Source organism: Acromyrmex echinatior, chromosome 5, assembly GCF_024713525.1.
Source record: "Acromyrmex echinatior isolate Ae372 chromosome 5, ASM2471352v2, whole genome shotgun sequence".
NCBI lineage: Eukaryota > Metazoa > Arthropoda > Insecta > Hymenoptera > Formicidae > Acromyrmex > Acromyrmex echinatior.
This window is the reverse complement of record NC_141856.1, coordinates 15,918,127-15,938,502: the sequence shown is the minus strand read 5'-3', so window position 1 is coordinate 15,938,502 and position 20,376 is coordinate 15,918,127. Positions and strand designations below refer to the sequence as shown.

Sequence of the window (20,376 nt, the reverse complement as noted above, 5' to 3'; positions counted from 1 at the left end):
ATTCTTGACGTCTCATTAAACATCGTCAGGTTTCAAGAAGTTAAACGTTACGCCGCTTTACGCACGGCGGGCCGCTCCTACGTGCAGAAGTAACGAATCCACCGGACAGAGAAGCCGTTCTTTCTCTTCTTCCTAACGTTTTCCTCTTTCGCGCACTCTCTCCGCGAATGAGAGAGTGTCTACCTCGTATGCGAAGGATGTTATATAGAGTGTAAATAAACTACAGGTGCAAACTTGAAAGATTAATGGAGGTCATTGCGAGGAACAAGCAAATCTTAATAAGCATATATCCGGAAACTAGTAATTACAGAAAATATTCAGCTTTTCAATTTGTAAGTCAGCAATTCTTTACACAGCTTATATACATCTTACAGTAGGTTGTATCAAAAAGTTACGAAGCACTGTAAGAATTTATATTTTTTCAAATCGAAAACAAAATATTTCTGGATGTTGAATGTGTTGAGTGAAGCTTCTTTGTTCTGTTCAATCAACTCGGTTAAGTCTTATAGATTGTATCTGCAGTTTATATATACTCTGTATAAAGTTTCAAAGTTATATTAATGTGTTCCCATTGACAGATACTAATTAATTGTTGTTTTCATAACCAATTTGCTCTAGAAATATTAGTTCCCTCGCGAGCCTACTTACTTGAGGAACGATTTACCTGCCAAGAATGATTAACTACTTGAAGCGTGATAGGCTTTCTTCGATATTCTTAGTATCTTAGAATGGTGTTAACCCTAATTTTGTGGCTTATTAATCGTTCGCTTTTACCTCAAGAAAATGAAGTAACGCTTATAGTGTCACAAATCCATCCCAAATCTATCCGAAACAATCTTTTTGGATTCTTTGATAAGTCTGCCGTGGATTTTCCTTAGTAAGATATAATATTTTCTAAATAATATGGCCATTTCCTACGACACTCGTTACAGGACGTAAACTGTATAAAATATCTTTTTTGAAAACAATAGATACAAAGTTTCTATATCCAGATATTCATTGTTATACAAAATATCTTGGTATTGCTATAATAATATACCGTGCGCTAATTACATGTAAATTTTATATTAATATTACATTTTCCGCCATTTCAAATTATATTATTTTTTCTTGCGTAAATTATCTTGTGAACGTAACATACGAGACAAAAAGAAATGTTTCATGACGTTTAGCAAAAGCACTTTATATCATTGGTGATACATGTAGATTGACGTCTCTAATATCTATTCAAACATTAATGAGCAATTAGTAATGTTAAAATTATATCTTTTTCACGGGTAATCATGGTTGACAAACGAGCTCATCTATCGTACCAAGTAATTACGCATAATAATTGTGACGATTCCGCCTACAGTTTCACGAGCATCATAATGTCATGAATTTTAACTGATTATTCTGTAACTGTATATCTACCTCTCATAGATTACGAATTCTTTCAGAAAATAAAATGTTGTTGAATTAAATGTTATTCTTAAAATTTAATTATATTTAATTTTTAAACTAATTGTACATAATTGCATAATTATGTCGTTATTTTTACTTTGGAATTAATTGAAGCATTCAAGAAAAGGTATCAAGATAAAGAATAAAATTTATTTAAGCTATCGTCGTTTGTAATTCTATCCTTGATATCTTTATATTTCTCATTAGAGCAAATTAATTTTATCTTTTTTGTTATATATATGTTAGTGAGTTTTTCAATTAACATAATATTTCACTTATCTATTATATAATTAAAGCTATTCTTGTGCTAAATATTTTGGGAGTTCGTTGATATTTCACAATCAAAACAACGGCTGTGTTTGGATAAATTAGATGGATTATGTTGGAAACTCTTTGTTGACCGCTTTCCGCTATGGTGCACAATATTTGCAACGTATTCGGTCTCGCCGAGTTTAAACGGCAAAGTCAACAGTGTGCGGTATGCGCGCATTATTTCTCGTATTATGATATTCCGCGAGATACGAATCTCGAGATAGAAAAATTGCCAGTAGGAGAAATAATGCCGACCCGGTTCGTTGCGAACGAGAAACGTGACGCAGCACGAGGCCGTAAAAATGAATTATTGTATTCGGAATTATCGGGGTTGCATCGACCGCGAATGCGTGCGAACGCGTTATTTCCGTAACGCGAAATCGAATTTATCGAGATTTCGACGTTGACAGGATACAGATCGACATAACGAATCATAAAGCATCGCCGTTAATTGCATCATCGGACACACTACATTTTCCACAATTTTTTGAATGTCCAACACTAAATCATTCTTCTCACTGCATACGTTCGGCTTTAATTTTTATTAATGCCCTCTGCGAAATAAGAGGAAGCATAACGTTTTGTAACTTCCTTACATCATTCAATCTTCTTTTCTTCTCCATCTAAATTTCGCGTCCGTTTACCTTCAAAGACCCACGGATTTGTGTTGGACGAGCATAATAAGAAAGGCAATCTAGCGCGTAAAATAATCGCATATTTCCTATTACCAGCGAGCTGGCGACTTCATAGAAATTAATGCAATTGCGCGCGGACACCGCAGTGCAATTGCGTTTAAAGAGCATTTATTCCGCGCGAGACTGTTTTCCTCTCTCTCTCTCTCTCTCTCTCGAGTCTCTGCAATAAATTATATCTCATCTCAGCGGCATGATGGTACTGTTAGCTGTATTAAGAAAATTGTTTATAGGCAAAATACTGACGGTACCGCGACAAGAACGGGTATATATTCCTCTCTCGTGAGCTGTATATATCGCGGTTGGGCCGTGTACGTCGTGTGTGGGTACCTACTGGTTAAGCGAAGCACGTGTTTTTCTTTGCAAAACGAACAGAAAATGCAGGAACACCTGTTACCTGCGTGATACATTATTTCGCGATACTCCCTGCGTCACTCCAGAATACGGAAAGAGGACAACCGCGGCTCGTTCGTCGAGTGTACATTTTCGGGCAAAATAAATCGATCGAGCGCGAGAGAAGAACACGCCCTTGCGCCCGATGGATTTAATTTTAATCTCAGCAGTATTCTCAAAGGGCTTTGAAAAGTGCGCGAAACGAACTGATTGCGTCGATATTTGTCAAGAAGCAAATATTTATCCGATACTACAATTGCCAATTTGTCACATATAATTGCATTTTCCGTTCACCGCGCGTAATTTAGCCCTATAGTCGGAACGAAACACTTTTTATTGCGTTTCGCAAAATGCAGGGAAATCTCGATTGTTTCAAATTAAATGAGAAACGCATCTATTAAACTGACACGGCCATTTTAAGCATTGAAATATACGGATATTTACGCTTTTTTGATGCTAACGTTTTGTATCAATGTTTTGTCACGTTTTTTTTTTTGTTTTTCCAACTGCTTCGTCAAAAGCATGTGATACGAAAAATACATTGTTAATATAATACAATTGATCTTACAATTGATAATTAAAACACATTATATAAAATGCGCTTTAATAAAAAAAATTATTTGTTGATAAAATAAAAAAATTCCTGTCAATAAAATGCTATTATTCAATTCTTTCCTAAAGTACGTCTGGTGTAACGAAGGATGACAATTGATAGAAGAGAAAAATATGAGCACGTGAACTGGTATATGTGCGCAGAATATATTGGTCCTTTTTTATTAAACGACGTTGTTCAAACAAACGAACGTTCGATTAAACAATATTCAGATAAACGACCGGTTAAATGGTGTTGAGGTATAGTATAGACTCCAATGCACGATTAAAAATAACAACGAGATGGATAACCTTAAACTGAATTTTTATCAAAGTTGTCCCAATGGAATAAAATAGAATACAGCATTACATTTATTGGCACGCACGCATCTCTTCGTTTTCAATTGTTTACATTTCCGAAAACTACAAATGCGCACACCTATAAAACTAAACTGTATGGGAATTCTATGCATAACGAATATGTATATAAGCGCATATGTATATAATTAAACCTACGAAAAATAAAATAATGCAAGTTACACACTTTAAAAATATCTCAATATCGACGAAAAGGTCGACATAGTTTATATGTGAATGGCAAACGTTCGTACGTTGGTTTCATGTATTAATTAGTCACTTCGCTGCAAATTATCGGCACGTCGAAAAGCCGATGAAACTACAGGCAGTTTCGACAATTTGAACTACGTTTCCATTTTCAGTTTCCTATACATATATATATACATATATCGGTATGCCGAGTCCTGCCGCGATTGTAAATAAAAGCTCGATTATTGCGTCGCGCAAATATTATGTTTTTTTATTGAACGTGCTCCGAAACGCTCGATGCGTATCACATACGTTATTAATATGCAATCAAAGATCAACAATCGTTTTGCTGTTACGATCGATTTGCTTTTAAAGTTTGTTTCGGAATTGTCGAAATAGAATATGTTTTAAATCATGTTTATGCATATATCTACCATAATGATTGATTTATTGTTACTACTAATACAACTCGAGTTTCATTTCACAATAATTTCTTTTTTATTTTTTGGTTATTTCATTTCGATACAATATATATAGAGTTATTTTGACATTGAATTTTTTCAAATATAATCTAGCTTGTTTAAGCTAAGGGGAAAAAAAACTCGGTGTCAAATGAACGTCGTTAATGAAAGCGTATGTTTCTATGATAAGATTACGGTTCAACAAAAATTTCAAAAATCATAATCCTGAATACATAAATGCGACACAGTAGATATTCATTGTACCGAAATATTGTTGGAAAATATCATTCTCTCAAATATGTGAGATTTTATTCAAAAATGTACGGAAAAATAATCGGAATTTGAAAGATGTATGTAAAACAATACATGCAACATTTTACCCAACTTGACCTGAAATATCTTCATTATTTTTAACAATATTTAAATATAAAAGTACGCAAAAATAATTTTTCGATTAAAGAGAAACATACAAACATAGTCTGCAAAAACTTTCTGTTAATTATTTTCTTTTCCTGAGATTTAAAAATCATATTTTCCTTTTGTTTCCTCACGTAGTGTAATTTTTTTTTAAATATTCAGCGTTATGCATATAAATTATAATTAACCAAATGAAGAAATTAGATGTTATTCATAATATTTCCTTCATTAGAGAAAATAATATTTTACACATGAACTTTTCCACATTATTATAAAAGCAACGAAAGTATGTCAATATCTGTGTATTAGTTGAATATATAATGTAAAAAAATCTACCTGCTTTCATCTTTATTAATCATAATTAAAAATCAAAAACTTTTTTATCTTAAATGAAATACGTAAACTCGCGGTAACAAATTTTTAAAATAATATTTCATTCAACAACCGACTTTCAACAACTCAGAATTTTTTCTATATAATAGTTTCGAATATTTCAGCCAATTTCAAAACGATAGCACATCGAGATAATTTTTTTACCGTTTTTTTTCGCGTACCTCTTCGGATTAATGTGACTTTGAGGGACTATCGGGAATTTTCTACTCTCACAATTATTTTGGACCATTGAAATTTCGAAGCAATGACATCTGGAGATAACGCGTTTTTTTCCCATATCTCATCACATTTTTTCGGAGTCTCTTTTTTTGGGAGCCACGCGTTCCGTCCATTTCGCGAACGTGACGCTCGTTAACGATCACCGACATCGACGACACATTAGCACAAATACATCTGTCCCACTCGCACGATTTCATGACCGGTAGCTGACATCTTGTATACTTACACGATTCTGAGAAAACACAAATGTCAACAAATTTAACTCGGAATAAAATTATATACAGGATGTTTCTTAAACAACGGACACTAATCATATAGCGCTATTCCTGATTAAAAATTGAGTCGACAAGTCCTCTGTTCCTAATCAAAAATTGAGTCGAAAAGTCCTCTACAATTTTGCAATTGTCGCAATAATTGGTGAAACATTAATTTCTAAAGATTGCCGAGTAAGCGATTACCGAATCACATAATGCTATTCCTGATAAAAAATTGAATCAAAAATCCTCTACCATTTGTTCATTTTGCAATTTTCATGATAGTTAATGGTTGGGCAGCCAATACGCGCGCAATATTTAGAAATTAATGTTTCGTCAACCACCATTGCGAAAAATTGCTAAATTGTAGAGGACTTTTCGACTCAATTTTTAATTAGGAATAACGCTATATGATTAGTATCCGTTATTTAAGAATCCTGTATGCCAGATCTGATTCTCGATGCTTGTCGAGGTGTTTTAACATTCGGCGAATAAGTATCGAGCGACAGACTTCAGATATCAACTATTTATTAATCGCTGAACTAAATACATATAAATCATGCGGAAATGTAATCGCTAATATTATCTGACAACTATGAAAGCAGCACTGCCCTTGCGAACGAATATCGCATGTTTACTTTTATGCTGAATAAACTGCTGACACATTATTTCCATTAATACTGTAACGTTCAACAGAAAGTTAATTACGACATTAATAATCTTAACGTTAAACATCGAATCAGTAAAAAACATTGAAACATATTATTATAATCTTCATATGCGGATAATCTAAATAAGATTTTTATATGATGTTAAATAGTTCCTGTCTATAAATGATTGAGAATCACGCTCGACGCAAACTTTTCACGTAAAGTTTTAAAATTTTTACGTAACAACCAAATCAATTATTTTGCACCAATAAAATCTTGAAAACTGTAACGCTCCATCCTGAAAATTGACTACATTAATATATCGTAACTTAAACATTGAATCAGTAGAAAAAATTAAAAAATTATAATCTTCATAATGCAGATAATCTATAATAAGATTTTATACGACGTTAAATAATCCCTGTCTGATGAAATTATTGAGAATGACATTCGATGCAAATTTTTCATGTTAAAATGATAATTAAGTTAATTATTGTGAATTAATAAAATTTTAAAAACTAACAATCAAGACCAAAAATTAATTACGACCTAACATTCAACATTAAATCAGTAAAAAACATTAAAAAATTATTATAATCTTCATAATGCAAATAATCTATAACAAGATCTTATAAACGTTAAATAATCCCTGTCTAAATAATTATTGAGAATCACACTTGACGCAAACTTTTTACGTAAAAAGTTTTTACGTAAAATTTTAAAATAACAATCCAATCACAATTATTTTGAACCACAAAATAAAATCCTGAAAACTGTAACGCTGAACAAAGACCGAAGACTGATTACGTTAATACCGTAAACATTGAAAAATTATTATAATCTTCATAATGCAGATAATCTCTAGATTTTATACGACGTTAAATAATCTCTGTCTGAATAATTATCGAGAATCACATTTGACGTAAACTTTTAAAGTTTTTTCAAAATCCACAGACAAAGAGTATTTCCGTCTTTTCCCGGATCATTCAATTATACGACGAAACGTCCTGACTTATAAAGTTATCGCGTGTAACAACGTTGCAAGTGATGACAGGCAACGACTGTCGCATATATGCACTTGTCGTCGCTCGTTGGAATGCGTCGTCCGGTCTATATTATCGAGATGCGGGTCTGGATCTTACGGGTCTGGATATACGGTAATAAGCTACGCGAACTGGTTCCCATAGAGACATTGTGCGTTCTGTGCTCTCATATGCGTCCGTCATTCACGCGGACGCGTGCTCGCAAGTGGAGACACGCGAGAGCGTGACGAGTGTACGCGCACGAGAGAAAAGGGATTTGCAAGGCTTGAACGCTGGTGAACGCGGGGAAAGAAGAAAGAAGCGCGGGAGGGAGGTAGGACAAGAAAGGAAAGAGGCAAGGAGAGCTCTCTCTGGAGCAGCACTTAAGGATAATAAACTACCGCGATAGTGCGAAAAGAGAAGGGGGTAGTGCGACATCTTTCGCGGCGTACGTACTATGGAGCGCAGCAGATCTTCCGAAATTGATCGTGCTTCGTGCAACGCGCATACTCTCATTACGCGGCCAGCGGAGTACATGACAATAAATGGACCTTTCCCGACGAAGGAAGGAGGTGAAAACGCGCCTTTCGGCGTAAGGAGCACGCGTCCCGAAAACGCTTCCGATGCATCTTTCAAGAATACCCATTCTTTTATCTTTTTCACACTCCGGGGTTGAAACACCGTAAATTCTTCATTCTAAAATTCCATAACTTTTCCGTGATTTCCAAACACATGACTTTCCTTGATGCTTTCTATATTTTGAAATTTTTTGTATTTCTGTCCTGACTTAGAAGTCGTCAAATATTTTGTTGAGAGAACAATTTGACCCGACAATGTAAATTATTATTAATGTTGCTGATATTACTTGTATTTAATTATTAAGTTGATAGTATTTCGAAACTGCTAGGTGTGATGTATGCATAAATTTTCTTAAAACCAAGAATTTTATTTTTCAGAACATTCCCTAACTTTTCCCTGATTTCTTCTTCCGTCTCCAATTTTCCTACATTTCTCTAATTTTGTGACAACCTTGAGTTACCTTTCTAACGATAACGAACTTTGCTGACAGGACGCTCAATAATCGCGGTAAAAAAAAAAAGTTCGAGTTACCTTTATTATTTACAAATAACAACGAATAATAAAAGTCAGTATACAACGAATAAGAAAACTAAAATAAGTATTATTAATAATTCTATATAATTATAATTAAATTATAATATAATAATTATTATTATACGTAGTATAATATTATAAATAAAAAAATGTTGCAAGCTATACGTATGAGAGTATCGCATAAATATGCAATAGATAGTATCACATGATTCGTTAAGCAAAATAATAGGAATACGTGTGTTCATTTTTTCAAATTTTTAAAAATTTTATATTTTAAACGAAATTTTAATATTTTCAAATGTTTATCATTTTTATATATATGTTGCCACACAATCATCTTGCATAGTAAACACGTTACTCAAGTGGGATAAAAACGGACAAGCGTAAAAAGTGTGGCTGAAAGAAACGGATCTATCCCTCCTCATAAATCCGTGTCGAACGTATTGGCGATGTTGCGATAGCTCGCGGGATTTTTTCACCATGGAATTTCGCAGTATCGTCAACAGCAAAACGACGACGTATCGACGTGCCGTTTCAGAACGTCACAACGCGGGGGGAAGGGGGGGGGGACCTTCGATTATGGAATAGTACAGCGGACGGATCGCGGATTTTAACACAAAATAACACGTAGTAGACATATAAACTATAAACCGCCGAGTATCATGAAAACCATTTCGCGAGTGCGCGTGATGTCCGGTCTGCGCGATCGAGAGAGATCGCCCTCGGCAGCCCTCCGAGAGAGAGATTATCGAGATATTCGGACATCGAAGCTCTCGTACGGACAGCCTCTTCGCTCGAGAGGAGAGCGACCACTGTACCGTGTTAACGTACACGCACACACGCACACATGTACGCGATTACGCGGAGCTGTAATTCGGCGAATTCAATTTTCGACGCTGTAAATACGACGGATGTACATCTCGCGTGGGATTCAAATTTCGTTTGCTTCTATTACTCGCGACGTTCGAATTGTAGATATATACAATGCGGACAGTGTAGCCGAGTTTGTGTCCTGCATGGAAAAAAAAAGAGAAATAAATAAAAGAGAGAGAAAAAGAGAACTATATCGCAATGTGTTTTGATACAGATTGGCAGCAGTGTTCGAGTTTGATTATAGCGAGTGACATATTTAGAGCGACGTTACGTCGAAACTCGCCTGACTACCCTGGTTTCCGCGTCGTGCCACGGTACACGCATCTGTCGCACGCATACACGCACCCACACGCAGCGTGGGGATAGATACGCGGAGGGATAGATCGCGTCTATACTCGCTCGTGTTTTACTTCAAATTTGATTCGGACGCTCACTTACCGAGTCGATGGACCGTCGCCGCCGTCGTCGTCGACGTCGTCGTTGTCGCTGCCGAGGGGTGACGAGGGCGGAGGGATGGCGAGGTCCGAAACGCGCCTAGGGGAGACGACGCCGCGCCTGATAAATCCACCGTCCGTGGAGGCCGACGAAGCCGACGAGAGATCCGAGCGCCGGCAGCGCGACAACGCACACTCGACTACGGGCCGCACACATAAGAGCTCGTACACACTTGGCTGCTGGGCACTTGTGATCCGCACGCACTGTATTCACCGGGAAACCAGAAGCGCTCCCGAGAACCGAGTCGCGGATAGGAGTCGCGAGCGCGCGCGCGCACGCGAAACCGCAATCGCGGCAACGAATTATAATACAACGATTCACAATTGACAATTCGCGCGAGAACGACGGGCGAATCTCCACCGGTATTTTCGTTCGTACGTTCGTTCGTTCGTTCGTTCGCGCACCCGCGCCGTCGGAATTCAGATGTGGACGCGATTATAAAACTGCCGGAACGAGAGAGAGGACGCCGACGGGCCACCACGTTCTTACTTCACGAACCACACAGTGGCCATTATTCCCGTCACCATGCGACGAACGAAGAGGTGCGTTTTTGTTTTCTTTTTAATTTTGCACTTCTCTACAACGGAGACGACGGCAACGCGTCCTACCGCTACGGGGTCGTGGTAGCGACTGCTCTCGGGAGACTGGCGGCGCAGCCCGATCGACCAATCGCGTGCCGGCTTTTACCGAGCGCCATCTTGCCCCTACCCGAGCACAAAGGGGCCGCCGACCGAACGGTCGCGGAAGCGCACGATCGCTTTCGCTCGTGACTCGTCGCCGTTCCACCCTCGCTCGTCCTCGCCTCGCCACCATCGTCACCACTACCACCACTACTATTACCCTAGCGGCGGTGGATCGACGTGCGTTTTGCGGCTTCGCTCCTTCGGTGTCCTAACTTTCGATATAGGGGTTTTATGGCAGGATTAAGCGCGCGGGGAACGATCGACGAGCCTTGTATTTTGAGACTTGTGCACTTCGGGTTAGGCGATTCGCGATTCGCGACCCGGAGTATCATCGCTGTGCGATTACCTCGAATGATGACTGTTTCACGAAAAGGGGAGCCGTCTGATATATCTTTATTGCGTTTTCATTCACGCGTGACATCCGATAGAGGGATTTTTGTATCATACGATTTTCCTCTCGGTAAGTCGCTGTGTGGTGAAACGTCTGAATACGATATTATAGATAAAATAACAAGATTTTTTTTATTACAATTTTGAACATAATTTTATCGGACAAAATAATTATGTAGGACGTTCAAACTAGTTGCTAAAAATAACAAAAACTTTTTGCAGCAATTTTCGCGCGTCGAAATTTTTCTCGCTACTCAACTAAAACCGTATCGGTTTTAAATCACGACGCAGAATCTCGATTACGATCGACGAAACGGCACTGATCGTGAAAACTCGCGATAATTAATACGTCCCGGCGATCCATCACTTCAATTAGCATCCTCGACAGAAATTTGCGCTCATTATATGCCTTTAACGAATAAAATTCGAAACTACTTAACAGAGCTATCGCGCCTTGCGTTTCTAAACCGCGTTGCCGAGACTGTCATGGCGAAACGCGCGACATGACGTCACAGGATAAATTTAGAATATTTAAATAATTCGAAATTGCAAACGATTAGAACAGAATTCACAATGAGAACTGATCGCTTTAGTAATGATGATTAATGACGTTGTATTTAACGTTCTTTATAAGAAAGATAATCTGTGTAAGATAGACCTTTCTTGATAAAGTTTCAAATTGACGTGTCATGTAATGAACTCGTCCAAATGCTCAATTTGTAAAAACAAGTAATATGGACTCGTCCGCGTAATTAATTTGTAAAAAGCTTTCTACAAAAAGCCGTTATCTAAGTTTTAAGTCGTAGGTCGTAAAAAATTAATCAGTCGTAGTCGATTATTCATTTCACATTCGATTGTGACTGGTCAATTAATTTTTACGACATAAAGCTTAAGTAACGGTTCATTGAAGAATGCGTTTAAAATATCTATTGTATGAGCAATAATACGATCATGGAGTGTTGATTTGTCGTTTATTTTGCGATAAATGCAATAATTTATGTATAAAAGGTACAAAGAAAGCACCAAACATTTCTATTTAAGTTTTGAAACAATGTGTGTGATGATGGATTTATCCAAATGATCAATCTGTTAAAACGTCAGTAATATGGACTCGTTGATGTAATTAATTTATAAAAAAATGTATTGTACGAGTAATACTACGATTCGTTTTCTGTCAATGTGATATATTAGATTTTATGAATTTTCTATGTCATAGACACACTTATAAGGCTTCGGTATTGTGGAGGTTTCCAAATCAAATTTACGCATAATGGACAAAATATCCTGCGATAATTGATCATTATATTAATATGATATTTTTGTTATGAAAATACATTGGCAACACTGCAAATATAAGTATATATCAGAAGTGTCTACGATATATGTGCGATTTTAAGTGTGTAAATCTATTTGTGTATGCAGAGAGAAAGAGAGAGAGAGAGAGAGAGAGAGAGAGAGAGAGAGAGAGAGAGAGAGAGAGAGTAGGATATTATTTTTACATAGAAAATCAAATACACACATATATTGTAATCGCTTTTTACATACATGAATTTGCAGTGAAGGGATCAAAGACTAATAAGTGTTCTCTTTTGATTATTATATGAAAAGAATGGTATTTTTCAAATATATAAAAATTTAATTATAGTGAGAAAAATTTTTAAAAATTGAAAATGAATAAACTAGAAAATGTCGATTATATCAATCAGAATTTTGGTTATCTCAACTAAAATTATAATAACTAAAATTATAATAGATTCAATCAGAAAATTTTGATTTGTCTATTTTCAATCAAAATTTCTATTAATGCAACTTAGCAGATCGTTTTTCCAGTGTACATATATTTCCAATTTTGCAAAGTGTTTACGGTTCCTTGAGCCACAGCAATTTATCGAAAAGTAAAGAATCAAAAAATAAAAAAATTGTAAAGAAAACAATTTTTCTATATGCCTTTAAAGTCGAATATTATGTACAAGAACAGATCATGTAGTATATATATATATCTGTTAAGTCGAGACAGCTGTATCCGGAGAATATTTAAAGACAACTTTTCCCAAAGCAGTTTCGTATAAAAAAATTTTATTTTATGTTATTTATTTATTTTTTTTTTATAGAATCTTCTTCCATCTTCTTCCTGGTTGTAAAACAATTTCCGGAACACCTTACATATTCGCATATTGGAGAGAGAAAACGAAAAATTTAAGTGCAAAAAGTACCAAAAAAAGAAAAAAAAACACGTTGCGTTCCGTAAAGCGCATGGTGCGCATGATGTATCGTTTTAGTCTTGTTTAACATTCGATGAACAACAAGGATAAAGTATAATATATCATGCATTATACATAAAGCGGAAACGCAGCCACAAATAGACCTATAATGTCGTTAACGCTAAGAAAATAACGACATCCCACGTGCGTGCGGTGATCTTATTTTCTTAAAGAAAAATAGGGGACAAATCTGAAAAATTTAGGACTTTACTCTTAAATAATTTCAAACTAATTTGTAACTGTCAGACGTTTGCATATTAATTTTTGAAATTTTCTTGCGCAGTATAACTAAGATAACTCTTTCAACAAATAAACCACAAGTCACTCATGACATTAAAATGACATCAAAATAGCTGTAGGTTTAATTATTAAAAGTCTCTTTTCAAGTTTTCCATTATCTCACGATTCATTTTGAAGTCATTTTGTTATTATTATGATTCTGTTCTGCTTGGGCTAATATTGTCCTTCCATAAAACAAAGACTAAATTTGTCGGTTGCTTTCGTAAACATTCGCTCATTAGTGCGACATTAAAAAATTGAAATGTTAAAGAAAGTAATTTCCCAATAAAAGACAAAATTGAGTTTTGAGAAATAAATAAATCTGAAGGAGAGCTACCTGTGAAATAAAGGACATGTGGTCACCTTATTATCACATGTAATGATGATCAATAATTGACAACTTGCATATTTTACGAATGTAAAAGTTACATTTTATTAAGTTAAAGAAGTAAACAGAACATCTCTCGCGAATACTGTTTTGTTATTGCGCTCTGTGTACAAACGGTAGGTGATTTCCCGAAATAGGACTTCGCTGATTCTCTGAATTTCTCGACTACAAGCGTCTCTCGACTACAAGCTGTTTTTTGGCGCTGTTTTGCTGAATGCTTTTATTCTAGGAATCTTCAAATATTTTAGGAATTCGGGGCGTGAAAACACCAATTGTGTTTGAACCAATTTTTATTTTCTATAAAGGCTATCTCACCTAATAATAAATTTACGATAACATGAAATAACTGAGATAAAATAAAATCCGATTAAGGCTTATATAATAGTAGAATTTGAAAATTATCCGAGTTATTTCATTCTGAGAAATTGCATTTTCATTTATCGGATGTTAGCAATAATAAAACAAGAATTTTTTGTTGCTTTAACTTTAAACGATTTATTGTTTGATTCATTCACTCATCTACTGTTTAATACTGCAATGTAATACAATTTTGATATTAATTAATACATGGAGATATATTATCGGCTTATCGATCTGTTGAGATTACGATATAAATAGTCAGGATAGAAACGCAATTAATCCGGACAGACTTCCTATCAGAGACTTTAGGAAGATATATTTAACAATTATTAACTGCTAATTGACGGAGACAGCGATGTCTGTTCTATTCTGTCTACTTTCTTTGTCTTTAATCTAGAATCTACCTTTTTCATTAACATTCGTTTAATAAATAATAATAGTGTATTTTTGTATAGAATCATAGTGATTTGATACAAGCAGATGTTATATCTCAATTAAAAGAAAAAAGAAAACATACCAGTTAAAAAATTTATGATACCAGATGTGCAGCCGATGTTAGAATGTCTCTTGGAGATATTTTTTTTATCATAGATAATCCACAAAGATTTATTACCGTATAAATCAACGTAATTCTCGATAACTTTTTGTTGAAAAAAAATTATTTTTGAATTGAGATCGTAAAGACCATAATTATGAAGGCAGCTAATAATGATTCTATATTATTATATATATATAATATATTTTATATATTCTACATATTCTAAAACACAATGGACTTCCCTCCTCTCTCTCTTAAATTTGCTGCATATTGAAATGATGGATCCTCAAATTCGTGGTCACACACTGCGAATCTCGTAATCCCAATATCTCGATAATCCGATAATATATCTCCGTATATTAATTAGTATCGAATTATCGAGATCGCATTGTATTGACACGGTCCGTTTTACAATCCGCCCGTAAATCTGTTTTTGTGAGATTTTTGTCATAAATGTAACATAGCGGAAATTAAAGACAATAAAGGATGGACGTCACAATATATAATTTATTCAAATTTAAATGTGTGCATGTGAGATAGTTGCTTCTTTCAATCTCTCTTTCACTCTCTCTCTCTCTCTCTCTCTCTCTCTCTCTCTCTCTCGCTCTCTCTCACTCTCGTTCTCTTTCTCCCCCTCCTCCTCCTCTCTCTCTCTCATTTTGTCTATCCTTCACTATACCCTTCATTTTCCACCTCATAGAGATCAAATTTTCTATATCCCGGCTTTCCCACATTTGTATAAATGATCCCTCTACGGTTATACATCAAATTTCAATATTTTATTTTCACTGTCAATATGTAAAAATAAATGGATATTGTGTATTTATCGAACGATTATTAATATTGATGGCTCTGTTGCAATATTAAGCCATCTATTATTCAACGTTAATTTATGACTTTTACTGTACGATCAACGTGATTGAGACACTTTTGTTTAGGCAACTCCTATAAATATTTATCTCTATACATCCAGAACACGCGATATAACAACGATGAAAACGATTACTAAAAAATTGAATGTATTAATCAGTATATGCATTAATAAAATTATCAGATTATTCCTATTTTTATAATGCTACCCGAGAAAAAAGTTCTACATATAATTACATAAAATTATATAAAATTATATATAATTATATATAAAAAATTGACATATTTTACAATTATATATAATTATATATAAAATATGTCCACATATATATATAACATTTTTTTCCGGGTATGTATCTTCAAATATTAAAATTGACTAGTTTTGAATTTGCAATTGAATTAACAATTTGTTATTCCGAATTAACATTTTGTTGGAAAAATAGTCGAAGAAAAAAATTGAGTTGATGTAGGTTAGACCAACATCGATATAATTGGCTTCTGCTTCATATATACACTTTGAAAATACCTTGAATTATTAAGAGTATATAGATCGGTTTGAATTAATGGCAATTTAATTACAATAACCTCAGCGACTGTAATGCAATAAATAATATACGCTCTTTTTGTTAGTACATTGTTTTTTGTACATGTAAATAAAATCACTTGTGCAACATTTTTAATAGCATTGATTTTGAATAGAATTTTTAAAAGAATAAAACAAATGAATCTTGAAACTTGAATTCAAATGTTAAATGAGAAACTTGTCTCAAACTGTCGGTCGTTTAATTGTCGAATCCATATTGCGCGATATCGCAAGTTTGGAAGCTGGGATTAATGTCGGCAGTCGGCAGATTGCGAATTGAAATTTGAGAAACGTGGCATTCAAAAATTTCGTACGATATTTGTTGAGCGTTATAGATTTCAATATTTCACGAAATTTTCGATTTCTGTTATTACAATCTTTCATATTGGTTTAACCTAGATCTGGTTGCGTGACATTAATCATATGATTCACACGTGTCCTATATGTAAATGTGCAAGTTTATTAAATTGTTTTAATTATAAATTATTAGATATCAAATGATTATAACATATAGCATTGAATAATTTGTTCCTTTTAATAACAAACTTTATTTATATTTTATAATAGTTTTATATTTATTTATAATTTAATTCTTCTCCTTTATTCCTTTTTTCTCAATTTCATTTATATTTTTGTAATACGTAAGTAATGTTAGCATTTTATTATTTTTGTTTATCTAAATATTTTTCTTGTGTTTTTTTCTATTTAAAACTCAATTTATTTTACAACCATAAAAAAATGCGTATAAAAATATACAATATTTATCATCGCGCATCAGTATGTTTAAAAACATTTGAAAAGCTGTACAGCCAGCGCCATCTACAGATAAAATGCCGACGCGTGGTCGGTAAAATCAGAAGTAAATTATCGTCTGCTATTCACTCCGCACACGTGACCACCATTGTTTTTGGTGAACAAGTAGTAAATTTCGAGGTTATGTTCATTACGTCGAGCAATATTATGATATACTCATGACGTATAACGCGTCTAATTAATTATTTATCATCGCAGACGAATTGGACTGTAAAATAATTCACTCGTATTTTGATTCGGCCGTTGTGAAATTTTTATTGTGGAAACAATATGCAAGGAGACGAAATCGGTGAAAAGAGGAAAATTTGGACGGACGAAGAGCGTTTGGAGCTTGCCGCGAAATTGGACGCCGAACTGGACGAATACATAAATAACTTGGAGAAAAAGAGTTATGCGGAAGGATGGCCGGAGGATAGATGGCAAGAGGAAATGGAGAAGCATCCTTTTTTCATGAAAAAACCACCGGAACCCGGCGACGAGTTGTCTCCTTTGATGGAGGGATTGCAACAACTTAAGTACGGAGAGGATGAGAATACTCCTGAAGGTATGTTTTTCTTCAACACTTGCAGATTATTCGTTATATATCTTATTTTATCTTATTTTTAAACTTTATAACGAATCGTTCACTTGCATTACGTTAGGTCAGTGTTTATTAAAAGCTACTATATATAAAATTAGTGAAATGTAAAAGCACAATGAATATTTTAAATAATTAAATTTCCAAAAATGACATTGTCACATTATTTAATAGAGTATGTGTTATTTTATTTTATCAAAATTGATTATATCATGCTACTGCATTTAGATACTTTATATAAAGCAATCTTTATATTGTGTACTGATTCAGTGTAGTGTGAAAATGACTAAATTCACCATATAAAGCAGCCTTTAATATGTATGAATCCAGTATAGTATGACTAATCGAATTCATCATTAGTACATCAAACAACATGCACATCTAGAAGATCTCTTTGTGATGTCTTTTAAAAATCTTTTAGATGTATATATTCTAAAAGATGTCTTCAGGATATTTTTTGACATCTTTTAGATGCATATTGTCTGATACATGATAATTTTTCAATCTTTTATATACACAATGAGTCATTCGTGTCTTAAATTAATTCAAGGATTAATTTTCATCACTTTTATAAGCATACAAAAATTATTAGGTATGTAATTCCTACACATACTTTAACATCTTTAGAAATCTATTTGCAAAATTATATATTAAAAAGAAGGAAAGAATAGAGACCATTATTTATTTAAGTACTCCTAGTATTTCAAAGAAAAATGTGCAGGACGTAAGTGTCCCAGTCGTACTATTATGGATTAATATTCATTGTTGTTCATACGCAGAGAATATGTTGCTTGCTTTCCATGCAACATATTTATATATGTACTTTTAATGCAGAATTGGCGAATAATTACAAGGAGGATGGAAACTTCAATTATAAATATAAAAAGTATCGTCTTGCTATTCTTAGTTATACAACAGGGATAAAAACCAAATGTAAAGATGACGATTTGATGGCTCAGCTTTACAATAACAGAGCCGCAGCACATTTCATGTTGCAAAATTACAGGTAGGCAAGCCTTCCGAGGCTTAGGTTGCATTGAATGATTAATACTAATGATAGAGTTTTTAATATAATAAAAATTATAGATCATGTTTGAATGACTGTAAATTGGCCTTAAAATTTAAGCCACAATATCCAAAGGCTTTGAGTCGAGCTGCCACTTGTAGTTTTCACATTAAAGATTATGATCAATGCATTGATTCATGCGATCAGTTTCTTGATCAAAGTCCAACCGATAAAATAATATTGAAATTAAGATCTGATTCTGTAATTGCAAAAGTAAGTTATATTAACAAATATACATTAATATAAAAGTTGAGTTACAAAAACAAGTTTCCATTCTTAATGTTATCTATTACTTTGTTCACAAAGGAGCGTTTACAAAGAGACAAGAGAAAGCAGGAAAGAGCAGAGAAAAAATCTGATAAGGAGGATGAGAAATTATTAGAAACAATTTCTCGGAAAGGTATTAATTTAGAATTGACGAATGATAAACAAAAGTTAGAATTAAGAGATCTAGAGCCTCAAGTACCGCAAATAGCACAAAGCAGAGTACACTTCGACGAGAAGGACAAGCTTGTGTGGCCAGTAATGATTTTATATCCAGAGACTCAGCAAACTGATTTTATACAAAATTTTCACGAAGATATGTTGTATGTCTTTTTATCAAAATACATTATACGTCATATAATTATATCATTAAAATATATTTTTAATTATTTATAGATTAATTGAACAGTTAATCGAACTATTCGAAAAACCCCCTGAATGGGATGTAAAACATCGTTATACCATAGAAAATATAAATGTATATTTTGAAGGAAAAAACAAATGTTCCATTCATAAAGTAGATATCCAGCTCACGTTGGATGAAATATTACGAGACAAACAGTGAGTTTACTAGCAATGTTTTATAAGTAAACTCATAAGCAGAAGAGCTTATTGTTAATGTCAAAATTAATCTTTCAGGTTCATAGTTCGCGGTGGTACACCTGCTTTCTTGATACTTGTAAAATCCAGTGAAGCTGAGAAACATTTCTTAGGAAATTATTAAGTACCTGTATTATATTATGCGTATATTGTACGTATTGTATACATTATTAATTGAAAATAAAATTTACATCAATGATGTATACATTTTATATATTTTTGTAATTAAAAAAATACATACGAAAATTTTTTCGTATAAACTCGCGTATTTTACATTGTCAAAATTTGGAGCAAACATCAAGCAGACCGCGTACCTATAGAATTGCCAAAAAATTGCGAGTCGAATGAAAAAACTAGTTTCCCCAAAAAGTTTTACCTAACACGAAGACCTGAAAAGGCTTTCTTCCATGCGAAACGTAACATATGAACGAAAACACGGTTAAAAATTTGTGATCGTTCCTGGGTCGTGTAAAAAAGTAGAAATACCAATGTGCCTTTTAGATCGCTTTGCGATAAAAAAAAACCATCTGTCTGGTAAAAGACTGGCGAGTTCCTCTTTGGCTTCGAAACTCCCGCGCGTGTTCGTGTTCGTGTATACACGGTTAAAAATTTGTGGCGGTCGTTCCCTTTTGTACAAAAGAATAGCAGTACCATTGCATTCTCTCCTTGAGACGCTTCACGGGAAGAAAAAGTAGCTTGTTACGGGTCGGGACCCGGAAGAGCATCGTTCAGCTCGGAACACCCCGCGTGTGGGAGCAAAAACGCGGTTAAAAATTCGGTGTGGTTATCTTTGCGGTTTTTTTTTCTACAAAAAGTACGAAAATAGCTCC

General features: G+C 34.3%; 2 protein-coding genes across 3 annotated transcripts in view; one reads left to right on the top strand and one right to left on the bottom strand.

Moving 5' to 3' along the window:
• LOC105147902 (hypothetical protein) overlaps positions 1–10,535 on the bottom strand; it is a 139,378-nt gene extending 128,843 nt beyond the window's left edge. For both annotated transcript variants that reach the window (XM_011059242.2, XM_087406563.1), the window contains exon 1: positions 9,818–10,535. The gene's annotated coding sequence lies outside the window, so the exon portion shown is untranslated. The remainder of the gene's footprint in view (positions 1–9,817) is intronic.
• Positions 10,536–17,086: 6,551 nt separating this feature from the next.
• On the top strand, positions 17,087–19,758 carry Dpit47 (DNA polymerase interacting tpr containing protein of 47kD). The gene is made up of 6 exons (XM_011059241.2): positions 17,087–17,583; positions 18,451–18,622; positions 18,703–18,895; positions 18,989–19,269; positions 19,343–19,507; positions 19,586–19,758. Exons 1-6 carry the CDS (start codon positions 17,310–17,312, stop codon positions 19,668–19,670), a joined length of 1,170 nt encoding a protein of 389 aa, XP_011057543.1. The 5' UTR covers positions 17,087–17,309; the 3' UTR covers positions 19,671–19,758.
• The last annotated feature ends 618 nt before the right edge of the window (positions 19,759–20,376 follow it).

What these genes read in the sequence shown, in the direction of transcription:
- Dpit47 (XM_011059241.2), top strand. Translation starts at nt 17,310, where the DNA reads ATGCAAGGAGACGAAATCGGTGAAAAGAGGAAAATTTGGACGGACGAA. An exon ending in GGATGAGAATACTCCTGAAG is followed by an intron (nt 17,584 to 18,450) that starts GTATGTTTTTCT and finishes CTTTTAATGCAG; the next exon opens with AATTGGCGAATAATTACAAG. An exon ending in AATTTTCACGAAGATATGTT is followed by an intron (nt 19,270 to 19,342) that starts GTATGTCTTTTT and finishes AATTATTTATAG; the next exon opens with ATTAATTGAACAGTTAATCG.